Below are 20,715 nucleotides of genomic sequence, written 5' to 3'. Positions count from 1 at the left end.
TTTTATATTTGCATTTTGAGTGTTTTTTGTTGTTTGGGTTTTTTTTTTTTTAAGATTTACTTATTTTATGTGAGTGAGTACACTATCAATGTCTTCAGACACACCAGAAGAGGGCATCAGATCTCATTACAGATGGTTGTGAGCCACCATGTGGTTGCTGGGATTTGAACTCAGGACCTCTGGAAGAGTGGTCAGTGTTCTTAACCGCTGAGCCATCTCTCCAGCCCTTAAAAAAAATTTTTTTTTGGTTCTTTTTTTTTCGGAGCTGGGGACCGAACCCAGGGCCTTGCGCTTCCTAGGTAAGCGCTCTACCACTGAGCTAAATCCCCAGTCCCCTTAAAATTTTTTTTAAAAGATTGATTTCATTTTATGTGTATCACTGTTTTGCCTGCATATGTGTCTGTGCACCATATGAGAACCTGGTGCTGTCAGAGGTCAGGAAAGAGGGTTAGATCCTGAATGGCTATGAACTACCCCGTGTAGGTGCTGAGAATCAAACCCAGGTCCTGAGCCATCTCCTCATCAACCCCCTTTTGAAAAGATTTTATTATATATTATGTGTATGAGTGGTTTGGTCTGTATGTGTGGAAGTCAGAAGAGGACCTGGAATTCCCTGGAACGGGAGTTATGGACAGGTGTGAATTGCCATCCTGGTGCTAGGAACAACAAATACTCTTAACTACTGTAGCAGCGTCTCTCCAAACCCTTCGTGCTGCTTTTGTAGCTCAACCAAAAGGGCTCTTTGAATATTACACAGCGCCAACCTCCTCTCCGAAAAGACTGAAAAGAAACCGAGGCCCAGAGAAATGGCTGTGCACCACAGAACCTGCACCTCAGGGCTGAGCAGCGCCGCAGACTGTTTCCTATCGGAATGGTGCTGCCACCTGGTGGTCATCTGCAGAAAACAGACACGTGCGTATAGCAACTGGCGCTCTTCCTTCAGACTTAGAACTTCACTCCCTTTACCTCTCAAACCCCTCAGATGCTGGGTCACCAAAAGTCTACCTCTTCCGTGAACTCCGTGGCAGATTTTCCTCACTGAGCTCCAGCCTGCTAGAGATGAACTGGTATGACCCAGGACTGTGGACATAGATGGTTTGAATTCTGACTCAGCCCACTTCTACTGCTCATATATATATATGTATGTATGTATGTATGTATGTATGTATGTATGTATGTATGTATGTATGTATGTATGTATATATTGTTATTTGTTTGGGGGTTTCATTTTTTTTTCCGAGACAGGCTTTCTCTGTATAGTCTTAACTGTCCTGGAACTTGCTTTATTGACCAGGCTGGCCTCCATCTTCCAAGTGCTGGGATTAATGTTTCACACCACTACTGCCTTGAAAAACCCAGGAAGGAAGGAGGGAAGGAAGGAGGGAAGGAAGGAAGGAAGGAAGGAAGGAGGGAAGGAAGGAGGGAAGGAAGGAGGGAAGGAAGGAAGGAAGGAAGGGAGGGAGGGAGGGAAGGAGGGAGGGAGGGAGGGAGGGAGGAAGGACAGAGAATGAAAGGAAGAAAAGAAGGAAGAAAGAAAGAAAGAAGAGAGAGAATGAAAGGAAAAAAGGAGGGAAGAATGGAAGGAAGGAAGGAAGGAAGGAAGAAAAGAAAGGAAGGCACGTCTAAGCCTTTCCCCCAGAGTTCTGAAGGCAGAAGCCATGGCTGAGGTCCAGGGATCAGGATTGCAGATGTGCTCATGTCCAAGAAACACGTATAGCAGGTGGACTTAAGCACTCTACACAGGCAAGATAATGGCTAAATGGCTTAGGAATAAGATCATGGGGAAGGGGTATTAATGACAGCCTGGTGTGGTGGTCAAGGAGATGCCTGCTAAAATGACATGTTCAGAAGAGATCTGAAAGTGTGTGTGTGTGTGTGTGTGCGCGCGCACACACACACGCACAGACACAAGCATTTAGAGGGCATCAGGTGCCCTGCTCTGTCGCTCTCTCTCTTATTCTCCTGAAACATGATCTCTCCCTGAACCTAGAGCTGGGCTGGTGGTCAGCAAATCCCAGTGATTCTGTCTCTGCCCTACTCAGTGCTGTGATTATAGGTGTTCATGGCCATGACCAGCTTGCTTGGGTGCTGGGGGTTTGAACTTAGGTCTTCATGCTTGTGCAATAAGCACTTCATCCATCTCCCCAGTCCAACAGTGATAATACAAGCTTTATCTAGTTGCTTGGAAAGATTGAGAGCTGCAGTCTTTATGCTTTGGCATTTGGAGAAGGGACGTAGTGATCAAACCAGTGCTATATAACTGAGTTATACCCCAACATGCAGGCTTTTGGGTTAGTCACAGATCCAGTTCAAAATTGAGATTCTTGTCAGGCATAGTGGCATGCTTCTCTACTCCCAGTACTCCAGAGACAGAGATAGATGGACCTCTGAGTTTGAGGCCAATCTGATTTATATCATGAGGTTCAGGCCGGCCAGGTCTACAGAATGATACCTTGTCTCAAAACAAACAAACAAAACAAAACAAACAAAAAAAACCACCAAAGGGGGAAGAATGGGAGGAAAAGATGGAGGGAGGGAAGGGAAGGAGGAGGGGAAGGGGAGAGGAAAGGAGGGAGGGAGGGAGGGAAGGAGGGAGGGAGAGAGGGAGAGGGGGGAAGGACCTATTTACAATAGAGGATAAAGGATTGTCTCTGCCCCACCACTATTTCCCATATCACTAGCCTTTGGTGACCTGGACTACCCTTGTATCGCTGCAATGACAGTGACGTCATTATCTCATGAAGTGATTTTCTTCCAAAAGCATTGATGTTCAAGTCTATTCCTCTATAAACTCCCATCTATGACAGGCTTCTACCACTTTAAGACCATATGCATTTCTTCAAGGCTACCTGTTTCCGTCCCACATTCATCCTGTGTAGAAAGACAGACAGCTTTGATAGTGTTTCTCTGGATTACAGGGGGCTTTATGCACCAGGGAATGGGGGCTGCATGAAAGCCAGGAGCAGTCAGCAAGCCATGCAGAAAGGAAGCCTATGGGGTTGGGGATTTGGCTCAGTGGTAGAGCGCTTGCCTAGCAAGCGCAAGGCCCTGGGTTCGGTCCCCAGCTCCGAAAAAAAAAAATAGAAAAAAAAAAAAAAAAAGAAAGAAAGGAAGAAGCCTATTCCAATTCTGTTGCAATCTTCTGCTATCTTATTTCCAATTAAGCTATTCTTCTTTTGGCTAGCTCTAATATCTACCATTCAACTCATCCACTGTGTGTTTGATTTTTTGTATGTGTCTATATTTAATTTCAATCATGTATTTGTTCTGAGACTTTCATTTGGTCTTTTTCAAATATACTTCCATTTTTCTTTTTCTCTTTTCTTCCTCTCCTCCTCCTCCTCCTCCCTTCTCCTCTTCCTTTCCTCTTCTTCATTCTCCTCCTCCTCCTTCTCCTCCTTAAGACAGGGTGTCACTGTGAAGCCAGAGCTGTTGTGGAACTCACAGAAATCTGCCTGTCTCTGCCTTCCAAGTCCTGAGATTAAAGGCTTGCGCCAACCTGACTGGCTTGGATGTCTTTTTTCTTTGATTTCTTCAAAGTGCTTGAAGGTTTCCTTTACTTCTCTGGAATAATGAAATGCATAGGTTTTTTTCTTTGTTTCCTTTCATTTTACTGGATATCTAGGGAAGCCCTTCAAAGTACTGACTTGGCTGAGAGCAAAGGAGGGAGCCCCTTCCTCTACTCTTTCCATGGTTTACCAATCCTGTCAGACAAGCCCCTGCTTTGTACAGACTAGGCGGGAAGCTATAGAGGCAAACTCAGTACAGGGTCTATCCCTCCCTCCAGAAACAACACAGCAGTGGGGAATGGGCTATTGCAATAAATAAGTGGCCAGTGGGCCACTCAGAAACAAAAGGCAATATGGTAATTCAAGGGAGGAGTACCCTGAGGAGCCTCTAGACCAGAGATTCTTAACTTTCATAAGGCTGTGACCCTTTAATATAGTTTCTCATGGGGTTGGGGATTTAGCTCAGTGGTAGAGCGCTTGCCTAGTAAGCGCAAGGCCCTGGGTTCGGTCGGTCCCCAGCTCTGAAAAAAAGAAAAGAAAAAAAATATAGTTTCTCATGCTGTGGTGACCCACAACCTTAAAATTATTAATGTTGCTACTTCATGACTGTAATTGTTTTATGGCTATGAATTGCAATGTACCTATCTGATATGGCCAGATATTAGATATGAGACCCTTGCGGAAAAGTCATTTGATTATCAACAGGGTCTCGACCCACAGGTTGAGAACCACTGCTCTGAATGCTAACTTTGTGGGGGAAAAAATATATTCTAATAGGTGAGTCGGAGGGAGTTGAAGCCCAAAGAGCAAGAACTACCTGATGAATGTAGGAGTGGAAATTCAGAAACTAAGAGGAGCTGGGTTTGGCTTGGGTAGAGGAAGAGAGCATGGGGTATGGCCATGCTAGACCAAAGGCTGGGAGACTCCCTGAAGAGAGATTCTATCCTGGAGAAGAGCCAAAGGGTATGACTAAGTAGAGCAAAACAGCTTCTTTTGCTGAGCTGGGAGGCGAACACTGGGCCTGTCGTATTAAACCCTCCACTGAGCGCCCCAGCCCCTCAGTTTCGTTTCCACCGGCTACAGAAAAAAATAGGGTGACTAATTAGGAGAGAGACCATTCCATGAAACCCTGTGAGCAGGTAGCCAGAAGCAGGACAATGCTGGGCAGTGGCCATCTCCAGAGGGATGATAGGGTTGCCAGTTTCAAGCTGAGCTTCTGAGGTTGGGTTCCCATGCTCTATAGAGGCCAGGTCGGTAACAGCGTCTGTATCCTCTCATCTGCCTCAGGAGCCCATAGACTGCTAGGGCCCAAGCTGACCACAGCTTAGCTGTCCTTGAAAAACAAAACAAAACAAACCCCAAAAAAACCAAAAGTACCAATCCAAAAGCCAGTCAACCCCAAAAGAACACTCAGTGACCCGGCTGACCGCATCCCTGGTTGCCAGGCAACAGGACAAGTTGCAATGTTCCATCACAGGAAATAAGGGAACGCTCCAGGAACCGCCAGCGTGTTTCCACCAGGACCCCAGCCAGCTGTCCTTTATACGCTTGGCACAAGAACCGAACAGGCTTAAGAATAGCAGCAGCTTGTCTGGTGCTAAACACTTCATCCTGTGATCCCTTCCGAGGCGCAGCATCCCAGCAGTTGTCGCTAAAAAGGCTGAGTTGAAGTTCTTAGTCCCAGCATCGCAGACGGAGGCTGTGGAATGGCTGCCTCTTGACTGCGTGCCACATACACCTAGAAACCGGACCGACAGGATGAGACCACATCCCTTCAGTCATTACATTTGGTAGTAAGTTAAAGATATAACTTGGGTGTTCTCATCTACGACACCCCATCTGCCACTGCTGTGATATTTTTTTTTCAAAAGAAATGACACGGGTACATGTCCTCAATCTCCTCCGGTCTTGTCTTTGATGTTCAATAGGACGAATAGGACTATGATGCTCATGAGTGTCTAACTCCGTTCCAGGTTTCTCTTGTCTAGGTTGAGGCTCTGAGTCCTCTGGAAAAATTCTGTCGTAAGGTGCTCCTTAGGTCAGACTGGAGGACCCATCCATGCACGACATGATGATTTCCCTGGTGCTCTGGGCTTCCTCAGCTACTTCTAATTTCCCTTTGCCATGTTCTATTCACTGGGAAGTGAGTCACCCTCCATAGCCTACTATTAGAGGGAAGAAGTTCTTTCCAGTGAACTGATCTTAAATTGCTTTCAATTCTTTAATTAAGGAAGATTTGTGTCCACCCCCAACCCGCACTTTTGAAAACTAAGTTCAGCATGGATTTAGTTTATGACCTGGGTTTAGCCACACACTATTTTTTTTTAATGTGCTATTGCATTTATGTGTGTATGTGTGGGGGTGCCATGTTCCATAGTACCCTTCTGGAGGTCAGAGGACAATTTGTGGAAGCTGGGCTCTCTTTCCTCCATGCAAGTCCCAGGGACTGAATTCAAGTCAGCAGGACACCAGTGCCTTTACTTGCTTGACCCACACCAGAATTTTTAAACATTTAACTATTCATTTAAATGAACCACTCATAAATAAAATAAAATAATCTTTACTTTAAAAAAATTATTAATGTATAGGGGTACACTGTAGCTGCCCCCAGACACACCAGAAGAGGGCATCGGATCCCATTACAGGCGATTGTGAGCCACCATGTGGTTGCTGGGAATTGAACTCAGGACCTCTGGATGAGCTCAGTGCTGAACCATCTCTCCAGCCCTACTAATTTATTGTTATGTTCATGTATGTGCCTACTTATGCATCCATGTACCACTGTCCATGGAGACCAGGAGAGGAGTCTTTGACACTGTGAGCTGCCATGTGGATGCTAGGAATTGACCCCGGGTCCTTTGCAAGAGCAAGTGCTCTTAACTGCTGAGTCGTTTCTTCCGCGCCCCCAAGGCTCCCCAATTTTAAAGGTTTTATTTTGTGTGTGCCTGTATGCACATGTATATGAGAACATCAGACTCTAGCCAAGCTAGAGATAAAAGCAGAAAGGTTTCTGAGTCTCCCACACCCTATGAATACTGCGAATTTTGTGAATTTTTGTTCTCCACACACGTTCCTAACCTGAGCCAGCTTTTTTTTTTTTTAAAGATTTATTCATTTATTATATATAAGTACACTGTAGCTGTCTTCAGACACACCAGAAGAGGGCATCAGATCTCTTTACAGAGCCACCATGTGGTTGCTGGGAATTGAACTCAGGACCTCTGGAAGAGTAGTCGGGTCTGAGCCAGATCTTTATCCCATTTAATTTTCTCAACTTTTGTTTTGAAATTTATGTGTTTTGACTGAATTTATGTCTGCACTCCATGTGTGTTCAGTGCCGTTGGAGGCCAGAGAGGCATCAGATCCCTTGAAACTGAAGTTGCAGACAGTTGAGAGCCACCATGGCAGGGCTGGAATTGAACTTGGGTCTTCTGAAAGAGCAGCCAGTGCTCTTAACCACTGAGCCATCTCCCCGGCCTCCATTTAGGTAAAATGTGTAGTAGTTTATGCATCCAGAAAACTCTGTATTATCCAACAAAGGAATGGGGTGTGTGCATGTGCCACAATATGGATGAATCTTAAAATACTATGTCACCTGGATAGAACACTCCAGTAATCCCAGCACTGAGGAGCCAAGCAGGAAAACACAGACCATCCTGGGCTACATGGGGAACCCTGTCCCTTCCAATCAAAACAAAGTGCAACTCAGGAATCAAATATTTGGCAATGGGCTTGAGAGAACTCAGCAGTTAAGGCCTCAGCACCCAGGTCAGGTGGCGCTTACAAACCCCCTGTAGCTTCAGCTCCAGGATAGCAACCTCCTTCAATACACACAGCAGATGGACACACACACACACACACACACACACACACACACACACACACACACACACACACACACACACACACACAAAAGAAAACCAAAACGCCTTTGCCAGTGAAACAGGGTCTCAGTGTATGGACCCAATACAGAGTTCTGCCTGCCCTTGCCTCCCAGAGTTCTGGGGTTAAAGACATGCTCCCACTGCCTTTTTTTGAGGCAGGTTTCAAATTGTAACTCAAGATAGCCCCAATTGCATGGCAACCCTAACTTTACTAGGATTACAGGTGAACCACCAAGAGCGACAACTTTGCCAAATTACTTTTCATACCGGCTTTCTTAGCTGTATTATAGGAGAGTGGCACCTAAAAGGCTTAAGACTGATCTTTAAGACTCAGCGCATGGAGTTGGTGGGGGGTTGGGAGAGATGACTCAGTGGTTGAGCACTGGCTGCTCTTCCAAAGGGCCTGGGTTCAATTCCCAGCACTTACATGGCAAATCAGAACTGTGTCTACTTTCAGTTCCAGGGGATTCAACACCCTCACAGAGACATACGTGCAAGCAAAGCACCAATGCACATTAACTCAGTGCATGAGCGTGCATGGCAGCACACGCCTTTAATCCCAGAACTAAGGAGACAGAGGGAGGCAGTTGGATCTATGTTGAGTTCCAGGCTAGCCAGAGAGACACAGTGAGACCGTCTCAAATAGAAAAGCAAACCCTTCCAGAACGCTCAGTTCCTGATAACACTGTGTCCTTGGAGCTGGAAGCAAGCTTCTGGAAAGCAAGAACCGTTATCTGTTTTACTGCTGATGAAAATAGGACTTGGTATTTGTGGGGTGACTGGTTCTTAGGTACTTTATGTACCAATGTGGAACAACCTCAGAGAACTGCTAAGGAAAGCAACAGAAGTACAAGCTACCCATCTCGCACAGCCGGTGTTGGGGGAAGGAACACACCCACACAGGTTTATATATGGCTCAGGTCTGGAAGGCTCCTCCAGCTCAGGCTGTACTTGGATCAAGTTGCCCCTGCTCTGGCCCTTTAAGAACAAAATAGGAAGCTTGGTGGTGGAATGTGCCTTTAATTTCTACCTATTGGTGGAGGCAGAGACAGGCAGATCTCTGTGGGCCAGCCTGATCTACACAACTTATTCCAGAGTTAAAACTACACAGTTAAGACCCATTTGAAAACCCCGAAGGGGCTAGAGATGGCTCAGCGGTTAAGAGCACTGACTGCTCTTCCAGAGGTCCTGAGTTCAAGTCCCAGCAACCACATGGTGGCTCACAATCACCTGTAACAAATTCTGGTATATCTCAAGACAGCTACAATGTAATCATATACATTAAATATTTAAAAAAATATAACCAAACTGGCTAATTTATACCTGTAACCCCAACACTACACTCAAGAGAATTGAGGCCAGCCTGAACTACAGTGAAACCAGCCAAGAGAAATTGGTTCATGTGTAGATCATCCAAACAGCCCCACCTCTCTGGTATCTTACATTCCAATGTCACCCTGGCCTAGAGGTCCCTATGTAGACCGGATTGGCTCCCAACTTGTGGTCTAGCCCTGCCTGCTGGGGTTTGAGTGTCCCCCATTGCCTGGGTTATGAACAGGAAGTTTGGAGACTGGCTGGCAAATGCCATAGAGCTACTGTACTGCCTCAGCATCTCACGGTCCCAGTTTCCCTTTCCTAGAAAACAAGTTTCTAGAACCTAGGCTTGCCCAACCCACACCAGAAGCTGAGACAACCCTACTGTGTCCTATAGTAGTCTTTGAATCCTCTCAAACAATATACTATTTGCCTTGTTGTGTACCTCAGTGACAAATGACAATACCAGAATTGCAGGGCATGGTGGCAGAGCTTTAATCTCAGCACTTGGAAGGTGATCTCCTTAGTGTGATACCAGCCTCATCTACACTGTTTAAGGACAGCCAGGGCTATGTAGAAACCCTGTCTCAAAAACAAACACCAGGGCTGGAGAGATGACTCAGTGGTTAAGAGCAATGACTGCTCTTACAGTGATCCTGAGTTCAAATCCCAGCAACCACATAGTGGTTAATAATAAATTAAAAAATATACTTATTTATATACACACACACCAGGGGCTGGAGAAATGGCTCAGTGGTTAATAGGGTTAATACTGGCAGCTCTTCCAGAGGACTCTGGTTCAATTCTCAACATCCATGGCAGCTCACAATTGTTAACTCCAGTTCCAGGGAATCTGATACCTTCACATAGGACAGACACACAGGTCCTATTAGGTTTTATACATCAACGTGCAGAAAAATAAATTATTAAAACAAACAAGCATCAGAACCAAAATAGCTTACAAAGCAATTTATTAACAGAAAATAACTTGAGAAGTCCTGTTCACAGACGGCGACCCCGACGACCACCCTTCCTTCGAGTGCTGTCAGAGGGGATGGGGGTGACATCCTCTGTGAGAAGGAAAAAAAAAGTCATTGCCTGTAGCCACAAGTCTAACTAGCAGTAGACTTTATTCTTTCCCAAATGCATCTCCAATGGTCAGCAATTCCTCATTCCAACTCCCTTTTGGAAGGGGCCACAGGCCCTGAGAAGGTGCACAATCAGAGATGCAGGAAACCAAGTTCCTAAGTCAGAGCTACTGCTTCTAATAGAAAGTGACCCTACACTGATCAGCTGTGGCTGTTTGCTCTTTACACCAGGTGTCAGGAGCGACACTGTTACAAAGGGCCAGCAGGGAAGAGATGTGAGGGCAATCAAGGAAGTCATGGGTTAAGAGACAGAAGGCTGCTGAATCAGTCAGAAATGTTTTCCCAACATAGATGGGGAAAAGCTGTACCATTTAGAGATGAACTCTCTCCCATAATGCCTTTTACAGGCTCCTTAACAAAAGCCAACCAAAGCTGACCCATTAGGCATGTGGCATGGTTTGGAAGGGGTCACTGCTTCAAAGCAGCCCCAAGTGTTAACCAGAGGGGACTTACCAATCCGCCCAATCTTCATCCCAGAGCGAGCAAGAGCTCTGAGGGCTGACTGGGCTCCAGGTCCAGGGGTCTTGGTCCTAAAAAATGAAGACCATTGGCCAAGTAAGTCAGCAGAATTTTTTCTAATTTCAATCCACTTCTGAATTGGGGAAACCAACAGTTAAATACTTGTACACTGAAAGGGAGCCATACTTAATCTCCAATTATACAACACAAAACCCTCTTCAAGGGGGCTGGAGAGATGGCTCAGCGGTTAAGAGCATCCGACTGCTCTTCCAGAGGTCCTGAGTTCAATTCCCAGCAACCACATGGTGGCTCACAACCATCTATAAAGAGATCCAATGCCCTCTTCTGGTGTATCTGAAGACAGCTACAGTGTACTTATATATATAATAAAATGAATAAACAAAACCCTCTTCAAAATTGCTAAATGAGGCTGGAGAGATGGCTCAATAGTACTGAGACTGTAGCAGAGGGCCTGGACTCTGTTCCTACTGCCCACATGGTGGTTTACAACCATCTGCAATACCAGTTTCAAAAGAGTCACTGTCCTTTTCTGACCTCCGCAGGCACCAGGTATGCACATGGCACACACAGGCACGTATTGCACTCATGTAATTTTTTCTACCCTGTTTAAGGGCAGGAGGAGGACAGGGCAGAAATATGCTGGGATTAAAGATGCACCACAACACCTGTAAATCCTTAAAAGGAAGGGGGTGCACAAGGCACCCCTCACCTGGTCTGTGGCTAAACTCTTCCCCTGGCTCCTTCACTGCTGCATCTGAGACGCTGCTTCTTTACGGGACTACCTCGACAGCTTCCTCAAGCGGCTGCCCGTGGAGTGGCTTCCTGCTCTAGTTCTCACACCATGTCCTTGCTCTGTCCCATTAGGACCGAAGACCTAGTGAGGCCCTATCCCACTCTTGGATCACACCTAAGCCTCTCATTCCTCCAATGCCCAACTTTTTTGTCTCTACTGGACTATGTACCCCACCTCATCATGTAAGGACCAGTTGTATATAGACTCCCATCAGCCTCAAAATCATTGTGTGACCAACCACCAACCTCAAACGCTGGATGCTCCCCACATCCATTTCCTGGTGTGTACCACAGTACCCAGCCATGTGGTGTTGGGGAAAGGAGCACTCTACTGTATTTAATAAGTCATTCCTACCACCAACTCCACACTCTGCTTCCTAGTATTTACCACAGACTGAAACCATGCAACCTCCTGCATGTTAGGTCTGAGTTTCCTGCAAAGGTGAGGTGCCACCCAAAGCCACTACCTGGCATTCAGTGGTTAGTCAATAAACACAAAAAACAAATCATCTTTTTTTTTGGGGGGGGGGGGAGGAACTGTGTAGCCCAGGCTAATCCCAAATGTAGCTCCTCCTACATTTGTTCCTGTGTGCTGGGATTATAGGATATCAGCTACTATGCCTAACTAAGAACACCCTTCCATAGATAATAGCTTGCCCTGAGACAAAACAGACCTTAAAGCCACCCACAATATTCCGTACCTGTTTCCTCCTGTGGCCCGGAGTTTGATATGCAGGGCAGTGATGCCCAGTTCCTTGCACCTCTGGGCCACATCCTGGGCAGCCAACATGGCTGCATACGGAGAGGACTCATCTCGGTCAGCCTTCACCTTCATTCCACCAGTTACTCGGCAGATGGTTTCCCTAGGGACAAAAGCAGAAAACTATGTCATTTTCCAACAAGGATGCTTGGAATACTGTGATTTGTATATGCTTGGCCCAGGGAGTGTCCGGATTAGAAGGTGTGGTTCTATTGGAGTAGGTGTGTCACTGTTGGTATGCGCTATAAGACCCTCATCCTAGCTACCTGGAAGCCAGTATTCTGCTAGCAGCTTCAGATGAAGATTTAGAACTCTCACCTTCTCCTGCATCATACCCACCTAGACACTGTTCCCACCTTGAAGATACTGAACTGAATCTCTGAACCTATAAGCCAGCCCCAATTAAATGTCGTTCTTATGAGTTGCCTTGGTCATGGTGTCTGTTCACAGCAGTAAAACCCTAAGACAAATACTTATTGAACCCCCAATGAGCAGTGTAACGGTGTATCTATGTATGACAAGGCTGGTTAGCCTGAGCATATAATCTGGTTCTGAACAAGACAGTTGTATTTATAAGGGGGGGTGTGTTTCAATCTCTAGGGTTACATAAAAATCACAGCAAGGGGGTAGAGGAGACATGATCTTAAGTTCAAGTTTACCCTCAGCTCCAAGAAACACAATGTGTTTTCTTATAATTCATGGCAAATTAAGCAAAAACAGTAATTCTCTAGGGCAAATTCCATCAACTATAATAACCTTTCTTTACAGTCAGTCCCTTTGAGGCTTGTTTTATGCCTTTCTGAAGTACTCACTTGCCAGAAAGATCAGTAACATGGACAAAGGTATCATTGAAGGATGCAAAGATGTGGCAGACACCAAATACATTCTCTCCTTCAGCCACCTGAGGTCCAAGGCTGATGACCTGTTCTTCCTTCTTTTCCTTCCCCTTGCGAGGTGCCATTTCTAGGTGGAAGAACCTCAATGTTAGCAACAGGCAAAGGGTCCCCAAAACATTTTCTCTTTACCTAAGGGAAAAACCCAAGTATTGCTCCTAATATCCTGTCTCTGCTCTTAGCATTTACCAAATCATACAATTTCTCAAACCTGCCTTTAGGGTGAGCCTATACGGTCCTAGTAACAAGCCACACGCATTCCTAACATTCACGAGTAGCTATGCAAAACAGACAGCATAGAAGGCAGGTCTCAGGCCAGAGTTAACACTCCAACTCTCCTCCTCCCTTCCCTTCTGCCTCCATTTGTTCTGTGTAACCCAGCAGACAGGTAAACGGAAGAGACAACAACCAAGTTGGGGGCGGGGGTTGGTCTCTGCCCACACATAACGCTTAAAACCCAAGTTTCCTGGGCCCAGATACCATTTACAGTTTAGGCCCAAAGCAGCCTAAAAAGACCAAGAAGTCAAAGAACTTTCCACTTTATCCTTGCCCACACTGCTGCAACATCCTATCGGATACCTCCCAACACAAGTTCCTCACAGCGTCACTGCTCAGAAAGCAAATTTTCCAACTTTTCCTAGTGCCAAACGTTAAAAGCAAAGTGTGGTGGCATGTAACTTTAACTCCAGGACTGGGGAGACAGAGGCCGGAGCATCTACACACAAATTCTAAGACAGCCAGGGCATGTCTTCCAGGAAGTCTAATCATGAGAATGGTGGACAAACCAGTGAGTGTTTAGATCACTTAACTCTAACCTATAACCACAGTGCATTCATGGGAAGAAGGGAAAAGACACAAACAAGGAGACTGATTCTTTTTCTCCAAAAGGCCCAGGCAGTCCTTTGACCAACCCAAGGGGAGGTAGTAGAACAAACTATCACCATTTCCAGAAGAAACTAGTTATTGAGCAGCACTCAAATTACATTAGGCTACCTCCCAGCAGCTAAGAAAACTAAACAGGATCGTCTGTCTGGAATGATACTGTGCCAAAGCCTGCCTTGTAGTCTCTTCCTAGTACCAAGATGCCCCTCCTACTCTCCCCACAATCCCCAAACACCACAGGCCTTAGAAATAGGCTTCTAGGTCCCTGGGATCTCTCTTGAGCCTCTCTCACACGCTACTTGGGGTCCACTTCCCAGATGCACAAGGGCAGGTCTAGAAATGTACAGTCACCTCAAATTAGGCTAACACGCGATTCGGTAGGGTACAAATCGTCTGGGCAGGATGGTTACTCAATGCAGCTTCGCTGTCCTCGGTGGGGATGGTTATCAGAAGAACATAAACATATGGCATCAGTCCCACCGCACTACGGAGGAGCACGACAGGCAATGTGTCCGACTCGGGAGTAGCCGTCATGGATTAGGATTAGAAGCACTCCACACAGGAACAAGGTTTAATGTCATCCCTTTTAATCTTCGATTTACAGAAGGGATCGGTACACATCCTGCTCGTACTTTTCACGAGAGGAACGAGGTTAGGGGCAGGCCGGCGACTGCCTATAACTTAACAGGGTACAGGCGGCGGCCCACGCGCGACCAGGGACCCGCTCCCCGAAATCACTCAGTGCAAGACTGGCCAGAGGCCCAGTGCAGGACCCGCACCCACTTCCACTTCTGACTTCCCCCATCTCAGGCCAGAGGCCGCTACCGGGACACAGCGGAGCCCTGGACCGGGATGGGTCGGGGAGAGCGGGCGGCTGCTCGTCTCCACCACTCACTAGGCTCGGCTACCGCACACAGACCCCGGCCCAGACCCCACAGAGAGCCCTAACCAAAGGATGCCTCACGATTCTCAAGGCCTGGGCCTCCTACCTGAACGTCGTCTCCAGACTCCTCCACCGGAAAGAGAGAGACGGAAGGGGCGGGCAGACGGGTCACTTCCGTGTCCCGGAAGTGGAAGTGTACCTCTGAGGTCACGGAGAGCGGTAGGCTCCCGGAAGAAGTCTCTATCACGGTTTCCAACGAAACTAAAACCGCCCGTAAGGAAGATGGCCTATTGAGGAAGCCGGTGCTGCGTGTTGCTGTGACCGGATCTGCCTATGAGAACTCACGGAGCGGACACGCGTGGAGAAGAGGCGGGCTATACTCCAGGTCTCGGTTGCCGCAGCTAGACAGACTTCCGCCAGCAGAGCCTCAGGCCAAGCAGCCTGGGAGCGACAGCGCTCCTTGTGGTGCGGAGGAGAATAACAACAGCAAGCAACCTTGTAATGCAACTTTACCGTATTTAGCACAGCACAGAGCAGCGTAGTGATAAATTATTCAACACTTCCCTGCTACCCTGCACTATGCATCTTATGTTCGGTGCTTCAGTTAATTCTCACAACATAAACTAGATTGATTTTTATTTCCATTGTACAGATAGATATATGAAACCATTTGTGTGAGGCAGATTTGGGGTTATGACGTAAGACCCAATATCTAATAGTCATTTCGTATAACCCTCTAATAACAATATTGCAAGACATTGAATAATTGGGAAACTTTGTAGATGAAAACATCGAGGGAAGCGCAGACGTATTACTAGTAGAACTTGAAAAACATGGGTGCAATATTCATAAACAAACACTAGCATGTATATACATCTTTAGAGTCATATTACATATATAACCACATGTATATATTTCAGAGCACGGCAAACAGTAGAGCTACATATATATATTGAATATAGCTCTGTTTGTGTACTGGAATTACTGCCATTCTGAAAGACTTCAGCTTAGGGAACTTTTATTTTTTGTTGTTGTTTTAGATACAGGGTTTTAGTGGGTAGCCCTGGCTGGCCTTGTACTCACTCTGTAGACCAGACTGACCTCATACTTGGAGATCTGCCTGCTTCTACCTCCTCAGTCCTGGGATGAAAGGCATCGTGCACCACCATCTCCCAGCTAAATTTTTATTCTTTTGAAACAGGGCCTCACTGTGTCACCATTACTGGCCTGGAACTTCCTATGTAGACCAGGATGGCTTGGAACTCCCAGAGATCCCATCCATCCACCTCTGTCCCTAGACCACTAGGATCAAAGGCATGTTTTACCATGCTTGAAGGAAACTTTCCTTTAAAAAAAAAAAAGTATCATTTGCTTTCTGCTTTGTAAAAGCAGCTACAGAAAACCTATAAAACAGACACCCTAAAGTAAAGGAAAAAGAAAAAAAAAAAGGAAGCCAGGTGTGATATAATTTCAGCACTTGGGAGGCAGAAGCAGACAGATCACTGTGAGTTCAAGGCCAACCTAGTCTACATAGTTCTAGAATAGACAGAAGTACCCAGTCTCCAAAAAGACTCAGGACCTCTGAAAGAACATCGGGTGCTCTTAACCACTGAGTCATCTCTCCAGCCCATTTTTGTTTTTTTGTTTTTTTATATTTTGAGACAGGATCTCATGTAGTCTAGACTGGTATGAAACTTGGTGTGTAGCTCAGACTGTCTTTTAACCCCTGATCTTCCTGCTTCTACTTCAGACACATTACACATGTATGTTACTGCAGCCAGCAGGGTGGTTTTTTTTTTTTAAAGATTTATTCATTTATTATATATAAGTACACTGTAGCTGTCTTCAGATACACCAGAAGAGGGAATCGGATCTCTTTACAGATGGTTGTGAGCCACCATGCGGTTGCTGGGAATTGAACTCATGACCTCTGGAAGAGCAGTCGGGTGCTCTTAACCACTGAGCCATCTCTCCAGCCCATGCAGGGTGGTTTTAAAAAGCCATGTTTATTGTAGACAATTTACACAAAACAAAACATGGGTCCAGAAGCTAGCAGTGGAGAAGCACACCTTCGATCCCAACATTTAGGAAACCAAGGCAGAGGTTTGTGAATTCAAGATCAGCCTGGTCTACACATTCCTTTAAAGGGGACAGGGGCCAGCACTAAAGAGATGACTCAAGGGTACTGGCTGCTCTTCCAGTGGACCAAGGTTTGATTCCCAGCACCCACATGGCAGCTCACAACTGTCTGTAATTCCGTTCTCAGGACCTAACACTCTCTTTAGACTTCCATGGCATTGGTGTACATATACACAGGCACATACCCATACACATAAAATAAAAATAACATTTAAAAAAGAAATTTTACATACACACACACACACACACACACACACACACACACACACACATATATATATATATATTGAGTGTGTATGAGTGTGTGTGAGGGAGAGAGAGAGAGAGAGAGAGAGAGAGAGAGAGAGAGAGAGAAGGACTGAGTGGTAGAGCATTTGACTACAGTGTTTAAAGCCTTAGATTTGATCCTTAGTACTTTAAAGATATAAATAAATAATAAAGTCAGCTGTCACCCCCAGTCTCCCTTCTATAGATGCCACTGTTATCAGATCTCACAGTTTATTCTAGAACCGTCCCATGTTTTTTTTAAATTATTTATTATATATAACTACACTGTAGCTGTCTTCAGACACACCAGAAGAGGGCATCAGATCTCATTACAGATGGTTGTGAGCCACCATGTGGCTGTCGCCATTTGAACTCAGGACCTCTGGAAGATCAGTCAGTGCCCTTAACCACTGAGCCATCTCTCCAGCCCCTACCATGTTTTTATGTCACCTACAGCTTATAGAATTCCATTTTTAAACTATTTTTACTCAACATTATGGACACCTTTTCATAGCATATGTATTATATATATTATGTATATTACATATACAAATATGTTGACACCTTTTCATAACACTAAAGATCTTCAACAATTTAATTTTTTTTAACAGCATAATTAGTGGTGGAACCCACCATGCGGGTTCTGAGATTCAACTCATGTCCTCAGGCTTACTGTAGAATGCCTTTCCTACTTGGGCAGCTCTCTAGCCTATGAACTTTTTATTATTAAAAAAATGTTTAGGGGTTGGGGATTTAGCTCAGTGGTAGAGCACTTGCCTAGCAAGCGCAAGGCCCTGGGTTTGGTCCCCAGCTCCGAAAAAAAGAAAAAAGAGAAAAATGTTTAGCTGGGCCGTGGTGGCACACACCTTTAATCCCAGAACTCTGAAGGCAGAGGCAGGGGATTTCTGAGTTTGAAGTCAGCCTAATCTACAGAGTGAGTTCCAGGACAGCCAGGACTACACAAAGAAACCCTGTCTCAAAAAACAAACAAACAAACAAACAAAAAAAAAACAAGAAAGTTTAGATGTATTACTTTATTTTACATATATGAGTATTTTGCCTACATGTGTGCACACCACATGTGTGCCTGGTGCCTGTGAGAGTCAGAAGGGGGTGTCAGAGCCCATGGAACTGGAGTTATAGACAGTTGTGAGTCTGGGTACCAGGAGCCAAACTGAGTTCTCTGTTAGAGCTGGAACAAGAGCAGTTACAATAAATGCTCTAAACCACTGAGCAGCTCTCCAACCTCACAGCCTAAGAATCTTAGCATAGATTTACATGAAGTTAATAGGAAGGAATGAGTTCAGAAAAGGAAGAAGAGGGGGCACAGCAAGCATGTGTGTGGCTTCTCAGGAATCAGTCATCTGTTTTCTGGTTTGGGTTGTGTTTTGATTTGTTGGGATGTTTGAGACAAAGTCTCTTTCTTTTGGTTTTTTGCTTGTTTGTTTGGTCCCTGAGTAGCCCTGCCTGCCCTGGAACTTGATTTGTAGTCCATGCCGGACTCGAACTCAGAGATCTAGCTGCCTCTGCCCACTGAGGCCATTGCTTACACATTGGCAACACTCACGACCTGTTAGTCTTTCACAAAACACCATCATACTCTAGATGCTGATCAAAACCGGCAGGCAATGTGTTGGGTTTAACCACCCCTTGGTGAGTATTCCACTTAAACATATAATCCGTTCTTCCCACTGTCTCCATGCTGTCCCTCATGCCCCTGACATTCATTCCTCCAGCTTCCCAGCATGCTCAGTCCCTCTCACAGTTTCCTTCCTCCTGCTTTCTGTTCCCTTGTCTCCTCTTGAGGAAAACCAGAGCCTCCAAAATCTATGCAGCTGAGGAGAGATGCAGATCTGAGGAACAGACTGCAGAGGGGCTGCCGGCCCCCCCCAGACTAGCATGTGGGCAGGTCTAGGTATCATGAGACGAGTGAATGTGTTCAGTGGGTCGTAGTGGGGACTGCTGAACCCCCATCACAGCCAGTGACTTGCATCCTCATCTAACTGAACTTTCCCAGTGACCAGTAGAGGCAAGGTGTTACATTTTACAACCTAAGAAACAAATAAAATTCTGTGAGGGTGTGGTGGCACATGCCTGTGGCCTACATACTTGGAAGGCTGAAGGAAGAGGATTCCGAGAGTCTAAGGCCAGCCTACCCTATACAGTGAGCTCCCAGCTAGCCAGAACTGTACAGCAGTCCCTGTCAGAACAATTAAAAAAACAAGTGTCTTAGCTTCTCTCTGTGTTTCTGGGATTAAACATCTTGACAGGCCAGGGAGGGATAACACATGCCTTTACCTTTAATCCCAGTGCTCAGGATGACAAAAAGCAGCTGAGTCTCCGAGTTTGAGGCCAGCCCAGTCTACAGAGAGAGTTTCAGGATAGCCACAGGTACACAGAGAAACCCTGTCTCAAAAAACCAAACCGAGACAAAACAAAAACAAACAAAGCAACAACACCAGAAACCGGAATAAAAAAGCTAAGGAGGAAGGGTTTGTTTCAGTCCACCGTCCACAGAGGTGTGAAGTCACTGTAGCAGGAACTTGAAATCACTGGTCACAGCAAATCTATTTCCGGAAGCAGAAAGCAGTAAATGAACGCATGCTGCCCCCAAGGTTCCCAAGCCCAGAGAACAGAACCACCCACTGAGAAGGTCTTCCCAATTAATGTAGTTAAGAAATCTCTCACGGCCAGGTCTGTCTGGTCATGCAGACCTTTAATTCCAGCACCTGGAAGGCAGAGGTTTGAAAGTTTAAGGCCGACCTGATCTGCATGTGAGTGTCAGGCCAACTAGAACTACACAGTGAGACCCTGTCTTTAAAAAGAAAGAAATCGGGCTGGAGAGATGGCTCAGCGGTTAAGAGCACCGACTGCTCTTCCAGAGGTCCTGAGTTCAAATCCCAGCACCCACATGGTGGCTCACAACCATCTGTAATGAGATCTGATGCCCTCTTCTGGTGTGTCTGAAGGCAGCTACAGTGTACTCATATATAATAAATAAATAAAATATTGAAATGTAAATAAAAAATATGCAATAAAAATTAAAAAAAAAAAAGAAATCTTTAACAGGCACTCTCTGGCCTTTCTCTCAGATGATGCTGGGTGGTGTCAAATTGATGATTAAAACTAACCGTCCTGGGCTGGAGAAATGGCTCAATGGTTAAGAGCACTGACTGCTCTTCCAGAGGTCCTGAGTTCAATTCCCAGCAACCACATGGCGGCTCACAACCATCTGTAATGGGATCTGATGCCCTCTTCTGGTGTGTCTGAACACAGCTACAGTGTACTCATATACAAAATAAATACATCTTAAAAAAAAAAAACAAGCTAACCATCCTAACTCCACCCCTTATCAATCTGAACACACTAATGTATCACTTTAAACTATAGTCCCTTTGCCCCTTTGTCCCCATAAGTTCATGGTCACCTTCTAATACAAAATACACCAGGCAAAGTTTTAAAGTTCAATCGTTTAATACCATAATGCCTAACAGGATTCACACTTTAAAAGTCCAAAGTCTCCTGAGTTCCTATAAAATAAACCGCAAGTCGCATCCTTCCAACACTGCAATGGCACAGAGTACACACCCCTGCTCCTCACACCACAGCAGAGCCCGAGTCTGTACGGCAGACACTAAGTTCTAAGGTTCTGGGTCCTGGATATGGGCCTTGTAGTATAAACACCTGGGCTCTGAAAAGGCTTCTGTCGCCTGGCACCTCCATCTCCTCTGCCCTTGGCACACGCAGAATCTAATTAATTAGTA

At 45.7% G+C, this 20,715-nt stretch overlaps 1 protein-coding gene across 1 annotated transcript; it reads right to left on the bottom strand.

Annotated features, from left to right (window-relative positions):
* Window positions 1-9,709: 9,709 nt before the first annotated feature.
* Rps14 (ribosomal protein S14) lies at window positions 9,710-14,685 on the bottom strand. The gene is given in 5 exon segments (NM_022672.1): window positions 9,710-9,777; window positions 10,309-10,385; window positions 11,829-11,990; window positions 12,700-12,850; window positions 14,652-14,685. Coding segments are annotated over 4 exon segments (456 nt in total). The 5' UTR covers window positions 12,849-12,850; window positions 14,652-14,685.
* Window positions 14,686-20,715: the final 6,030 nt, after the last annotated feature.

This window comes from Rattus norvegicus, chromosome 18, assembly GCF_021556685.1.
Source record: "Rattus norvegicus strain SHRSP/BbbUtx chromosome 18, alternate assembly SHRSP_T2T, whole genome shotgun sequence".
Classification (NCBI taxonomy): Eukaryota; Metazoa; Chordata; class Mammalia; order Rodentia; family Muridae; genus Rattus; species Rattus norvegicus.
This window is presented reverse-complemented; position numbering and strand designations above follow the sequence as displayed.